Genomic DNA, 15,239 nt, shown 5'->3' with positions numbered 1-15,239 from the left:
CTATCAGATACTCGGAAGAAAAGGCGAAAGCCTTGGAGATTAAATGAGGCATTGTTATTGGACCCACAAAATATACCTATAATAGAAAACTATATTATGGAATATATAAAGTATAATGACACGGGAGAGGTGCACCCAGCCCACGTGTGGGAGGGCATGAAAGCGGTCCTGAGAGGTCAATTAATAGCTTTACAGTCCCATACCACCAAAAAAAAGATAGAGCAAGAGGCTGACTTGCGAAAAAAGATAGAAACCAGTGAGAGAGCACATAAAAGGGATCAGACAGATACAAAAATGTTGCAGGAATTACAACAATATAGGGCCCAGCTTAATGAGTTGCAATTATTAGATATAGCACATCAGATGCAACAAGCCCAGCAAGAACATTTCGAATTTGGGAACAGAGCTAGTAGACTGTTGGCCAACAAATTAAAAAAGCAAGTTCAGAGGAATTATATATCGAGTATATATGACGACACGGGTAAACTGTTAACTCAAGCAGAGGAGATACAAACAATATTCTGGGACTATTATGACCAAATATATAAATCAGAGCAGGAAACAGCCCAGGGAGATATAGAGAAATATCTACAGGAGGCCAGGCTCCCAAGACTATCTGAAGAAGCGACTGAAACCTTGTCAATCCCCATGACATTAGAAGAAATTGAGACAGTGATCAGGAAAATGCCTACGAATAAAGCCCCAGGGCCGGATGGCTTTCCCGCACGTTTCTATAAAATGTTTGCCAAATGGTTGGGCCCCTTGTTGCTGAAGGTAATAACATCTTTTGATGAGGCAGGGGAGTTACCATATTCCTGGAGACTGGCTGAAGTAGTCTTAATACAGAAACCGGGAAAAGACCCCATGAGCTGTGGCTCGTATAGGCCCATATCGCTATTAAATATTGATTATAAAATCTTCACTAAAATCCTTGCAAATAGGTTGCAAAAAATGTTACCACATATTATACATGATGATCAGGCGGGATTTATTGAGGGCAGACAGACGTTTGATAATATCAGAAGCCTCTTGCATATCATCCAGCAGGCGTCTGATGAGACAGAATCAGTAATTTTGTTCTCGGTTGACGCGGAAAAGGCCTTTGACCGAGTGGAATGGTCCTTTTTATTTACAGTCTTAGAACAGATAGGAATGGGAGGGAGGTTTCTAAAGTGGTTACAATTATTATACACAAGCCCTATGGCAATGCTAAAAATAAATGGCTCCCACACGAAATTGCTGAACCTGGGAAGAGGGACGAGACAGGGTTGTGCAGTTTCTCCTCTGCTTTTTGCACTCTCAATTGAACCCTTAGCTAAGAAGATCAGGGAGCATGGGAATATACGGGGAGTAATTAGAGGGCAGCGAGAGCATAAGATTATGCTCTTCGCTGATGATGTGCTGATGACATTGGCTCATCCTGCACAATCGCTTGGGCAGGTGATGGAGGAGTTGCAACAATATGGGAAGATGTCGGGATTTAAAATAAATGTAAATAAATCAGAGATACTTAATCTTACCATGCCTCAGGATGAGGCCCAGAGGTTGAAAGCATTATATCCAATTCAATGGGCAACCAAAACAATCAGATATCTAGGCATAATGGTCACATCTAGGATTGAGAACATAGTCCAGGAAAATTTCCCAAAGAAACTGAGGGAGTTGTTCGAGGAGCTGGACAGATGGGAAGGCCTAACAATAACATGGCTAGGTAGAATTCAGGCCGTAAAGATGATGCTTCTACCTAAATTGCTGTACTTGTTTCTGGCACTCCCATTGCCGATTCCCCGAACCTTCTTTCAACAATTAAATAAGAAAATGTTTGCATATATTTGGAGAAAGAGACCACCAAGGGTACGAAGGAGTATGATGTTTCAAACTCCAGCAAAGGGTGGAATGGGAGTCCCTAATTTTTATCTGTATTACCAGGCAGCACAACTTAGGATTCTAGCGGGGTGGGATTCAAGGAACAGCAAGAAGTGGCTACATTGGGAAAGAGCGTGGTTGGGGACCCGATACCTGAGGGACATACTATGGGGCCCGGGAAGGGAGATCTTAGCAGCAGCAGGGAAAGTCCCGATGGGTCTCAAACACTTACTAAATACATGGCTCCAAGTTAGGAGAAAGGTGTTTCCAGATAGAAAGTACTTTCTACAGACGGCTATACGAGGTGCACCGGGCTTCCCCCTTGGAGAAGAAGAGAGAACGTACTCAATATGGGCCAAGAAAGGGCTTGATAGACTAGGACAGCTATGGAGTAATGGAGAAATAAAATCCTTTGAAGATTTACAGGAAGAGTTTGATCTAGAGGAAAGAGATCTGGTATTTTATGTCTGCTTAAGGAGTTACATTTTGAAACGAGCCAGGGATGAACTAGAACTGACTGAGACAGGGTTGGAGCAAGCGATGAGAGGGGGAGATGGGAAAGGTAGTATAACACGACTGTATAGAGCATTACTCCTCCTCTCGTCGCCCCAAGGCTTTTATACGAGGAGATGGGAGGAGGATCTCCGGACACAGTACTCGGAGGAGTGGTGGGCGGTTGGATATAGACATCTGTTGAAACTGACCGTGGCCCAGTCATTGGCAGAAAACGGATATAAAATCTTGTATAGATGGTATTATACGCCGATGCGACTACATAAAATTTATCCACAGATTACAACAGACTGTTGGAGAGAATGTGGGGGACGAGGGACATTTTGGCACATCTGGTGGGATTGTCCCCGGGTTCAGGGGTTTTGGACCGAGATTCTAGATATGATATTTGACATGTTAAAGATAAAATACCCAGCTCAAGCCCAGTATTGCTTACTGAATGCACGTCCGGGGAAGAGCCCTATACATTGCCATAAATTGGTTATCCATCTCCTGGGAGCAGCTAAAATAGCGTTAGCTCAAGCCTGGAGACAGAAAGAAGTCCCCAAAATGCAGATAATAAAAGGTAGACTGCACCATCTCTATCAAATGTCAAAGTTGACAGCTATCCGTAAAGGGCAAATACAACAATTCCAAAAAATATGGCATGTGTATGAACAATGGAAAGGAATTTAATGAGGATATGTTCTGTACCGATGATGGGTGGGGGGGAGGGGGGATAAGGGGAGTTTAGGGGATCAAAAATATCTGATGTAATTGGAGGCTGGGAATAGTTATGTTATGTTTAGGTAATGACCATCACATTCTATTGAAGAGCATTTATTTTGTATGTTAAGGAAAATGAAAAATTGATGTTAATATACCAAATGGTGTATACTGTTGGCTAAGGTGTATTGAAGTTACAGAATTTGGTTGTCATTTGTGATATGCACTTATTCATTAATAAAAAGATTACATAAAAAAAAAAAAAAAAAAAAGAATAGAACGTGATAGAGAAAGAGGATGAAAGCAGGAGACATGAGCAAGTGAAGAGGAGAAGATAAAGGATGGATCAGAGTGAAGGGAAGCAGTGAAGTGACAGAGGAGAAGAGACAGGGAAAAGAAAAGCACATAGAGGATTTTTAGAAACTGCTGTTTTCAGCCCTCAGATTTACTGAAACAAGTGAAATTCTACCCTTTGCGTCGTGCCATGTCAACAAGGGCTTTCGGCCCACTTCCCAAGGCAGCTGTGGTCTCTGCTTTTCCTTCTGTGATCCCCTGGGCTGGCTCCCTGTTTTTCCATGCATCACCTTTGCTAGAAGCAGCATCTTTAAAAAGATTAAAAAAAAAAAAAAAACCTCTCTCAACGTTGGATACAGCATGTTCAAATGTACAGTTGACAAGGGAAAATGAGCACAATCCAGGTTCATCTAGACATCTCCCTGGAGACTGACAGCAACCCAGTGGCGTAGCAAGGGGGGGCGGGGGGGGGGGGTGGTCCACCCCGGGTGTCAGCTCAAGGGAGGTGCTCCCTGCCAGCTCCCCCCCCCCCGGGTGCAGCACGATGACACCCCCCCTCGGCGCATCAACACCCCCAGACCCAGTGCCTACCCTCAGCTCCATCCAACCAGCTCCTGCACCCTACCTTTAAAAAATCTCGGAAGCCGTGGCGAGGTGCAGCGCCTCACCTTCTGAAATTTCTTTAGAGGTAGGGTGCGGGAGCTGGTTGGATGGAGTTGAGGAGGGTAGGCACTGGGTCAGAGGGGGATGTCATCGTGCTGCACCCGGGGGGGGGGGGGGGGTGAAACGGCGAACCACCCCGGGTGGCAGCCCCCCTTGCTACGCCACTGCAGCAACCTGAAAAGTCAGTAACATACTAAACCAAGTAGTATCACTAACAAGAATTTCTTACACACCTTCAGAGCTGCCCTTTTCCCCCTAAATACCACTCTCTGGGTCAATGCAATCTGAGCTGGATCTAATAACAATTCCCCTTGGATCAAGGGCTGCAGAGGTGCTTGTGGTTTCAGTAATTACTGAAGTGGGTACCGAGTGCAGCTGCTGAGATCAGCTACACCTCACAGTAGGGCTACTCTGTTCCGGTCCTTGAGGTCAACAGACAAGCCAGATTTTCGGGATATCCACAATGACCATACATGAGAGAGATTTGCATACCAAGGTAGAAGTGTAAGCTAATCTCTCTCATGCATATTCACTGAGGATATCCTGAAAATCTGGCCTGCCTGTGGACCTCAAGGACAGGAACTGAGTAGCCCTGTCTCACAGGAATGCATCTACAGTAAAGGCTGCAAGAAAGCTACAGCAGTGGTGGGGAGAAGCCAACAAGAAGGGAAAAGATGGAGTAGTATTGTGTACCCTGGGAATTAACAGAAGGGCTGCACAAACAAAACACATGGATTACAGTAGGTTTATGACCTGTGACAAAGAGGCAGCCACCTGTCCAACTGTTGGCAATACAGAATTATTTTTGCAGAATTGGAGCATTGTCGCACTCAGAAAATCAGAACTGTAGTTGAACCAGAGACTAAGAAGATAGCTCAATGCACGAGGCATCCTGAAAACACAGATGAAACAGCTCTAAACAGTAAAATCTTGCTGCTAGGTGACCATCATCAAAGGCATTATCCTATGATCACAGTCTGTAGGTACCGGGAAAGTGAAATGCCTTCCAGGATCCTCAGTGAGCAGGAATACAAACCAAACTCCACTGGGGACAAATGATCTGGACAAAAATATCACACGTGAAGTAGTGGGCCTTTCAGAAGCTGGGGGAAGGGCTAAAGTCTTTGGTACAAACTAGCTTTTTCTGAAGTGCTTCTTGCATATGGAAAGGGAAAAGAAAAAATTCATAATACAGAAAACCTCAATAAGTGGCTTGAAGGTCTCAGATACATAGGAGGTTGGGGCAATACATGGAGAAACAAAGACTATACTGTAACATAGTAGATGACAGCAGATAACAACCTGTATGGTCCATCCAGTCTGCCCAACAAGAAAAACTCATAGCATAACGTTTGATGTGATAATACATACGTTTACTTCATCTTGATTTGCCCTTGCCATTTTCAGGGCATAGACCGTAGAAGTCTACCCAGTACTCGCTTTGCTTCCCAATTACTGGTGCTGCCCTCCAATCAACACTAAGCTTGTTTGGTTCCATGCAGTTAACAATGACCTATATCTCTCTTTGGCAGGAAAGAGGATCCTTAGTGAGAAATTCAGTCAATATATTTCCAAGAGTTGATCGATTGAGTTCTTGGGCTCCAAAGCTAGCTCTTCCGGACCAATCAAGTTCTATACAAGGCAGATATGCTGAGACAGAGATTAAATATACCGGAGTTGACTCAAAGTGGAACCTGTGCAGTGTGCCAAATTCAACTCTGGCCAGCTTGTTGGACAGACTGGATGAACCCACACAGGTCTTTATCTGCTGACATTTTACGGTTACTAACACTTCTATTAATGTAACTTCGTGGTATTTGATTTGTTGTACTTGTCCGGCTCTTGCCACGTTTGAGTAAGTTGAACCAACATTTCAGCCACCATGCTGTGGCTTTCTTCAGGGTATGCTGTGAGGTCTGCAGTTTGTCTTTCTATAGCGGAATCTCAAACTTAATTGCTTGGGTTTTGAGATGGGTGGTTTCCTCAGGAAGGCATAAGATTTTGGTGACAAAGTCCATTGGTCATCAATTTGAATTTCGGTGGGAAAGTTCATTGGTCACAACTTTAAATTCTGGCAGAAAATGAAGCTGAAAAATTTATTGGAACAGTTTTGACTTTGGAGGGAGGGAGGGAGGGTTTGAGGAATTTCTGTAGGTCATATTCTAAAACTTGTGTGTATGTGTGTGGAGCAGGGGCGTAGCCAGAATGTTTATTTTGGGTGGACCCACAGTTATTCTGGATGGGCCTTCAAAACCACCCCCCACCTTTATCCTGCATCTCTCTCCCTCTCCTCTGCCTGTGACCTGCCAACTCCCCTTCCCTGGTGCACCTCAACCAGGGGCATAGCCAGACACCCAATTTTGGGTGGGCCTGGGCCCAAGATGGGTGGGCATAAGAACTCTGCCTTGTCCTACAAGTGATTTGGTCTCTTCCTCTCTTGCCTGCATGCCATATGATCTCTCAAACATCCCCCCTTCGCTGCATACTTTTTAAATAGCAGATTTTCACCGGTGGCGAGCAGCAGCTAATACACACTGCTCATGTTGACCCTACATCCTTCCCTCTGATGCAACTTCCTGTTTCTGCATAGGCAGAAATACATCAGAGGGAAGGCTGTGGGGCCACTGTTGGTGAAGATCTGCTATTTACAAGGTATGCAGGCGAGACAATTGTTGGGAGTATGACTGGTGGGGCTTGGGGATCCCCACCAGCCACATCATAGGTGTGCCGCTACTGGGTGGGCCTGAGCCCAAAGCGGGTGGGGGCTCAGGCCCACCCTTGGCTACGCTACTGACCTCATCACGTTTGTGGGCGGCAGCAGTGGCAGCACATCCGCTGCCTGCACTGGCCTTTGCAGACTTCCCTCTGCCGCGTCCTGCCAGAGGAAACAGAAAGTGATGTGAGCAAGAGCGGGAAAAGGCGGACAGAAGCCTGCAAAGACCAGCGCAGGCAGCAGATGTGCATTGTTGTTGTTGCACCTCACAAATGTGATGAGATAGATAGGGAGGGCAATGCTGGGCCATGGATGGATCCGAGAAAGGAAGAGAAGAAGGAGTGGAGGAGTGGCCTAGTGGTTAGGGTGGTGGACTTTGGTCCTGGGGAACTGAGTTCGATTCCCACTTCAGGCACAGGCAGCTCCTTGTGACTCTGGGCAAGTCACTTAACCCTCCATTGCCCCATGTAAGCCGCATTGAGCCTGCCATGAGTGGGAAAGTGCAGGGTACAAATGTAACAAAAATAAAATAGATACAATTGGAGATTCTACATGGAATGTTGCTACTATTGGAGATTCTACATGGAATGTTGCTATTCCACTAGCAACATTCCATGTACAAGGCTGCGCAGGCTTCTGTTTCTGTGAGTCTGACGTCTGAGTCTGACGTCCTGCACGTACGTGCAGGACGTCAGACTCACAGAAGCAGAAGCCTGCGTGGCCATGAGGAACTCAGTTTGATTCCCACTTCAGGCACAGGCAGCTCCTTGTGACTCTGGGCAAGTCACTTAACCCTCCATTGCCCCATGTAAGCCACATTGAGCCTGCCATGAGTGGGAAAGCACAGGGTAAAAAAGTAACAAATATAAAATAGATACTCTTTGAGATTCTACATGGAATGTTGCTACTATTGGAGATTCTACATGGAATGTTGCTATTCCACTAGCAACATTCCATGTAGAAGGCTGTGCAGGACGTCAGACTCACAGAAGCAGAAGCCTGCGCGGCCACATTGGTGATCTGCAAGGGCCGACTTCTACATGGAATGTTGCTAGTGGAATAGCAACATTCCATGTAGAATCTCAAATTGTAGCAACAGTGGAGGAGTGGCCTAGTGGTTAGGGTGGTGGACTTTGGTCCTGGGGAACTGAGGAACTGAGTTGGATTCCCACTTCAGGCACAGGCAGCTCCTTGTGACTCTGGGCAAGTCACTTAACCCTCCATTGCCCCATGTAAGCCGCATTGAGCCTGCCATGAGTGGGAAAGCGCAGGGTACAAATGTAGCAAAAAAAAAAAAAAAAAAGAAGCGAGGGGAGTCAGGTGGCCACCCTGGAAATATGTTGGAGGGGCAGACAGGGTGGGCCTGAGCCAAGAATAGGTGGGCTTGTGTCCACTCATAGTTACGCCACTGGGGTGGGGTGGGGTGGGTGGGGGGGGGGGGGGGGAGACTATGTTTGCACTTAGCTAGTACCAGTTCTTTTTTTGCGCTAAATTTCTTTTCAATGAGCAGTGTCATACTTTGTTGTGGTATTTCATAACTTTAGATCTTCCATGAAGGTGCGTGCCTCTAGAACACACAGCAACATACCCTTCATGGTTGAACACAACCCTAGAACTGTTCCTCCTAAAGTTTGGAGGCTTTGTCGCTGTTGCCTTTACAATGAGGCTGTCAGGTCCTGATGGACTCATCAGAGGTGTCGCACACCACATAGCGAAGGCAACACAAAATTGTAAACTAGACTACGTTCAGTGGAGTTAAAACTTTATTCAAACATATCTCATCCAAGATTCGACAAGAGTCGTGTTTCGGCAAATGCGGCCTGTATCGGGAGTTAGTGAAGTATCTTCGGCGTAGTCAAACGGAAAATGGCGCAAAATGTAGCCACACAGGTCAAGTGTTGTATAGTGCAGTATATACCAAAATTATCACTTCCATCCCATTTTTTGTGGTTTCTTTGCCAGTGACTACTTTGGTATATACTGCTCTACAGAACACTTAAGCTGTTTGGCTCCATTTCGCTCCATTTTGACTATGACAAATTATTTCACTAACTCCCGATGCAGGCCGCATTGGCCGAAACACGACTCGTGTCGGGTCTCGGGTGTGTTTGAACAAAGTTTTTACTCCACTGAACGTTGTCTAGCTTCCATTTTTGTGTCACCTTCGTTGTGTGGAGTGTGTCTTCGTGACTGCGAGGGTCCTTGCGGTTCTTCTGTTGTATTTATTGGAACGGTTTTTGACTTTGGAGGGTGGGGTGGGGTGTATACTCATCAGAGGTGTGAAAGGAAATATGGCCTCTGAAGCACTACCAGAGGGACAGCAGGAATTCAAGAACTCCAGCCAGCTGCAAAACTAACGTGGGCCGGGCGGTAGTTTCATTTTTTACGCACGTCAGAAAATATTTTTATTCTCTGGCGCACGGGAGTAAACGGCATTTGAACGCATTTTGACCATTACCGCCCGGTTAACGCGCGAGACCTTACCGCTAAGTCAATGGCTGGTGGTAAGGTCTCAGTCAGACCCAAAATGGATGCGCCAGTTTTCATTTTGCCGCACGTTCATTTTCGTCCCAAAAATAAAAAGGCATTGTTTACAGGAGCTCTGAAAAATTATTCCGCGTTCAGCCAAAACACACACCTACACTACCGCAGGCCATTTTTTCAGTGCACCTTAGTAAAAGGACCCCTATAGCACTTAAGTGCTACCAGGGGTGTAGCCAGACTTCGGCGGGAGGAGGGTCCAGAGCCCGAGGTGAGAGGGCAAATTTTAGCCCCCTCACCCCGGTGCCACCGACACCCCCCCCCCCCCCCCGCCATTGCTGACACCCCCTGCCGCCGCCAGCACCACCACCAACAACAACTTTGACCCCCCCCCCCTGCCGACAACCCTCTCAACCCCCCTCCCGCAGCCAACCCGCTGTCGCCGTCTGCTACCTTTGCTGGCGGGGGGACCCCAACCCCTGCCAGCCGAAAGTCTTCTTCCTTCGTTTTGTTTCCGAGTCTGATGTCCTGCACAGAAACAGAATGAAGCCTTGCGATCTGCAGGGCTTCGTTCTGTTTCTGTGAGTCTGACGTCCGACTCAGAATGGAGGAAGAAGACTTTGGCTGGCGGGGGTTGGGGTCCCCCGCCAGCAAAGGTAGCAGATGGCGGATTGACGGCGGGAGGGAGGGTTGAGAGGGTCGTCGGCAGGGGGGGGGGGTCCAGGGCCAAATCTATGGGGGGACAAGGCCCCCGTGGCCCCATAGTAGCTACGCCACTGAGTGCTACTTTATATAACAGCATCTAGAGTACAATTGTGCATAACTACCAGTTACCGTCGCTTATGAAATAGATAACTGATGCACATATCAAGGTGGTCGTTGGTACTGTCCAGGTCTCGCTGCGTCTGAGGAAGCGGAACCGACGTTCCGGCCGCTGCGCTGTGGTTTTCTTCAGGGTATACTGTGAGGTTTGCAGTTTGTCTTTATTTATTGGCTGGGGTTTCAGGTGAGAGTTTCCTCAGGAAAGGAAGGGGATTTGGGCGGGAAATTGAGTCGGGGAAAGTCCATCGGTCACAAATTTGCATTTTGACGAGAAAGTTCTTTGACCGCAATTTTTAAATTCTGGTTGGAATGAGGCTGGAAATTCATCGGTACACATCTTGGTGCCCATTTATAGAACTGCCTCCTTTCTTGTAGAAAAAATATTTAGCAAATTCATACAACTGGATTTTGGCTTAATTGAAGAGCTGCTTTGGAAATCAGCACATGGGAGACTATAGAAGCAAAATGAATCCATGGACCTTCCCAGTATCCACTGGGCAAAGAATAACAGTATTGGGAAAAGCTTTGGAGACGGAAGTTGTGGTAACAGCACAGTGCAGGGAAGACAGATGGTAGCTCCTGAAAGGCAGAAATGTCACCAACGATTCTGTTTTTCTTTTCTCACCTTGAGGCTTCCTTATTATGGACTGTCTGATAATGTCGCTCCCCAGAATGTTCACTTGTTTGAAGCGCTTTGCCCTTTCTTCGAAGAACCATTCACCGGTCACTATCCGCAGCTGTCTACAAATATAGAAATACAGAACTGATTTTTTTCTTAACCTGGCAGTTTCCTCCCGCTTGTCTGCAATTCCAAACTGAAAATCAGATCCAGGTATTTTTTTTTTCTGCCATTTTACATCCCTTCCCCAACCCCAGTCATTACAGTGACGTTCCCTAAACAGGGGCAGTACACCAGATCTCCGCCTCAAACTCTGCAATTCTGGGTTCTAAATCTAGCCGCTAGGTGTCACTATTACATGACGACTCACTGGGACTGCAGAGTTGCCAGATGGAAAAAAATTTTCCCCGCCCAAAACCAGCCCCAAACCGCACAAAGTCATTTGCCAACAAATAACATCATTAATAAATATTAATGAGGTCATTTGCAAACAAATTACATCATTAACCCCGCCTCCGATGTCATTAACCCCGCCTCCGCCATTAACTCCGCCTCAAACATCATTAACCCCGCCTCCACTGGCCGCGTTTAAACCCCAATCCGCGGCCGGCGGCTGTGAAAAAAACCCCGCAGCGGGTGAAAAAACCGCAGGCGGGGAAAAAAAAGCCGCCCAAAATACTGCAACCCGCACACGGCGTGAAAAAGCTGCAGTGGGTTGCGGGAAGGAGCCCAATCTGGCAACACTGCGCTAGAGGTTGCGGCTAACACAAGCAGCAGCAAATGGTGATCACTTAGGCCTGCCCTACCCTAGAGCACCAGGTCATTGGTCAGGTAGGCTCTGGAGGGAGGGGTTTTCGGAAGGGGGCAGGGGTGATGTATGAGTTGCACAGGGTTAGGGTTACCATACGTCCGGATTTCCCCGGACATGTCCTCTTTTTGAGGGCATGTCCGGGGCGTCCGGCGGATTTTGCCCGCGCCCACGTTTGTCTGGATTTCTGGACGAACGTGGGCGTGGGTGCGGGCAGGCGCGTGCGTGCGGTGGGCGGGCGATCGGCGCCATGGGTCTGGTCTCCCGTCCCCTCCCCTTCCTTACCATGTTCCCTGGTGGTCTAGTGACGTCTTCGGGGCAGGAAAGAGCCCCCTCTTTCCTGCCCGGAGTGCTGCCTCCCCTGTCTATCATCCTTCTTGGTCTGGCTGGGGATTCAAAATGGCCGCCGAGAGTTGAACTCTTGCGAGGCCGCTTCAACTCTCGGTGGCCATTTTGAATCCCCAGCCATACCGAGGAGGATGCAGCAGGCAAGGGCAGGCAGCGCTCCGGGCAGGAAAGAGGGGGCTCTTTCCTGCCCCGAAGAGAAGACGCTACTAGACCACCAGGGCTAGATAGTAAGTGAGGGGGGGGTATGTGATGGGGGGGGAGGGGACTATGTGACCGGGGGGGGGGGATAGGGGCGGAACCCGGACCTGAATGGGCGGGGCAGGGGCGGGGCATGAGGCGTGGCGGGGCGGGGTAGGGGGCGTGACATGTGTCCTCTTTTTCAGAGGACACAAAATGGTAACCCTACACAGGGTGCATTTTTAGCTTGCTATGGCCCTGGGACAAGTAGCCTAATGGTTAGCACAGCGGGGAACCAAGTTGAATTCTCACTGCAGCTCCTTGTGACCCTGGGCAAGTCACTTAATCCTCCATTGCCCCACGTACAAAACTTAACATTGTTAGTCACTAGGGACAGAGAAAGCACTTGCATTTAATCGTAAACCGCTTTGGTTGTACCACAGAAAAGCAGTATATCAAATTCATGATCCTTTACCCACCTGAGAAGCACTGTTTTCCCCGATTCTGGTCGTGGCCACAGGGCAAGTGGTAGTATAGAATTCTTAAAGCAGCTTTGTCAAAAATGCCTATTGTCACCAGACCTTCTGGTGCACATTAAAAACAAAAGCCTGCATTCACAGTAATTTTTTTTAAAGCTATTTACATGTGTACCAGGCTATTCTCTTGAGTACAATGGCTTTTTAAAAACTCACAATGCATAAATGTTTACCTGCATTTTCACAGTGACATTCACAGGAAGGCATTAGCTCAACTAACAATGCACGCAGTTTTCCATTTTCAAAGTTACACATGGTGGGGGTCAATATTCTGTATAATTTAACCGGGTAAGAGGATCCTATCTGATTAAATTACACAGATTGGGTCTAAACTTACCTAGTGCTACTGAAAATGAAGGCAGAGCACTTTGGGACTATCCGGGTATGCCCACCAGGAAAGTGTCATGTGCTTACTTTTCAACCAGTTTGTATTCTGTAAAGGGTCATTTATTGTCATATTTGATATAACGCAATTTATAATCAAAGGTCAAAACGATGTACAAAAATAAAACTATTAAAAAATTGAAGGTGAAGAAACAACGCGACAAGGCGACAGCCGTGGCCAGAAGGATGCTAGGCTGCATAGAGAGGGGTATAACCAGCAGAAGAAAGGAGGTGTTGATGCCCCTCTACAAGTCGTTGGTGAGGCCCCACTTGGAGTATTGTGTTCCGTTTTGGAGGCCATATCTTGCTAAGGATGTAAAAAGAATTGAAGCGGTGCAAAGAAAAGATGCGAAAATGGTATGGGATTTGCGTTGCAAACCGTATGAGGAGAGACTTGCTGACCTGAACATGTATACCTTGGAGGAAAGGAGAAACAGGGGTGATATAATACAGAAGTTCAAATATTTGAAAGGTATTAATCCGCAAACAAACCTTTTCCGGAGATGGGAAGGCGGCAGAACTAGAGGACATGAAATGAGGTTGAAGGGGGGCAGACTCAAGAAAAATGTCAGGAAGTATTTTTTCACAGAGAGGGTGGTGGATGCTTGGAATGCCCTCCCGCGGGAGGTTGTGGAGATGAAAACGGTAATGGAATTCAAACATGCGTGGGATAAACATAAAGGAATCCTGTTTAGAAGGAATGGATCCACGGAATCTTAGCGGAGATTGAATGGCGACACCGGTAATTGGGAAACAAAATGGGAGCTGGGCAGACTTCTACGGTCTACGTCCTGATTGTGACTGAATAGATAGGGATGGGCTGGAGTGTAAATTTTAAGGGGCTTCAACGTTAGCTTCAGAACTTAGTACAAGAACAGTACTTGGCAGACCTCTACGGTCTGTGCCCTGAGTAAGGCAAGGACAAATCAAACTCGGGTACACATATAAAGTATCACATACCATGTAAAATGAGTTTATCTTGTTGGGCAGACTGGATGGACCGTACAGGTCTTTATCTGTCGTCATTTACTATGTTACTATGTAAAAAATGGAACACTAAACTTAAGATAGGAAAGAAAACAATCAGCCAAGACAGTCACATCAATCACAGTCAGATTTAACAAATTTATGCATTTATGTTGCCATATCCACCTGTAAATCATTAATATACCACACAGTAGGTGTGTACTTTACTATTTAAAGTGCGTGTCCCCTTATAGAATTACCCCTTGTACCTGCTTATTATAAAACAGATGGGTATACCAACTCTACCTCTGCTCTACCCAAACCATGCCCCTTGGAACGCCTATATGTAAATCAGTCGAAAACAGGTGCACCCTTTTTATGCATACAGTCACATAATTTTACAAAAACCCTTGTGTGTGTGAAACAGGCTTTATAAAATTTAGCCTACACAGATTTGAAAGGAGCCACTTCATGTGCACATGGTATTCTGTAAACTGCGTGTGTGTGGGGAACTGATAAACGAGTCGAGCTTTGGGAAACACAAATGTTATATTCCGAGGTTGTTTTCAACGCTTGAGGGGTTAGCACAATTCCACCCTCAAGCTGTCCTCCAAACCGCAGCACCAAATGAAAATATGCATGCACATTACTTGAAGCAGGTCCTAAAATCATTATACATATCATAGGAACATAACAATAGCCATACTGGGTCAGACCAATGGTCCATCCAGCCCAGTATCCTGTTTCCAACAGTGGCCAATCCAGGCCACAAATACCTGGCAGAATCTCAAATTGTAGCAACATTCCATGTAGAATCTCAAATAGTAGCGACATTCCATGCTACCCAATCTGAGGACAAGTAATAGTCCTCTGCATTATTAACATAAGAATAGCCATACTGGGTCAGACCAACAGTCCATCCAGCCCAGTATCCTGTTTCCAACAGTGGCCAATCCAGGCCACAAATACCTGGCAGAATCTCAAATTGTAGCAACATTCCATGTAGAATCTCAAATAGTAGCGACATTCCATGCTACCCAATCTGAGGACAAGTAATAGTCCTCTGCATTATTAACATAAGAATAGCCATACTGGGTCAGACCAACGGTCCATCCAGCCCAGTATCCTGTTTCCAACAGTGGCCAATCCAGGCCACAAATACCTGGCAGAATCTCAAATAGTAGCAACATTCCATGTAGAATCTCAAATAGTAGCGACATTCCATGCAGAATCTCAAATAGTAGCGACATTCCATGCTACCCAATCTGAGGACAAGTAATAGTCCTCTGCATTATTAACATAAGAATAGCCATACTGGGTCAGACCAACGGTCCATCCAGCCCA

General features: G+C 46.6%; 1 protein-coding gene across 3 annotated transcripts in view; it reads right to left on the bottom strand.

The window, feature by feature from the left end:
- SYTL5 (synaptotagmin like 5) overlaps positions 1 to 15,239 on the bottom strand; it is a 226,929-nt gene that overhangs the window by 102,553 nt on the left and 109,137 nt on the right. For all 3 annotated transcript variants that reach the window (XM_030202323.1, XM_030202325.1, XM_030202324.1), the window contains exons 4-5: positions 10,683 to 10,798; positions 3,554 to 3,686 (exon numbers count right to left, since the gene is read on the bottom strand). In XM_030202323.1, the coding sequence (XP_030058183.1) occupies positions 3,554 to 3,686; positions 10,683 to 10,798 (249 nt within the window). The remainder of the gene's footprint in view (positions 1 to 3,553; positions 3,687 to 10,682; positions 10,799 to 15,239) is intronic.

This window comes from Microcaecilia unicolor, chromosome 4 (genome assembly GCF_901765095.1).
Source record: "Microcaecilia unicolor chromosome 4, aMicUni1.1, whole genome shotgun sequence".
NCBI lineage: Eukaryota > Metazoa > Chordata > Amphibia > Gymnophiona > Siphonopidae > Microcaecilia > Microcaecilia unicolor.
The sequence above is the reverse complement of the archived record's forward strand: the minus strand, read 5'-3'. Positions and strand labels throughout refer to the sequence as shown.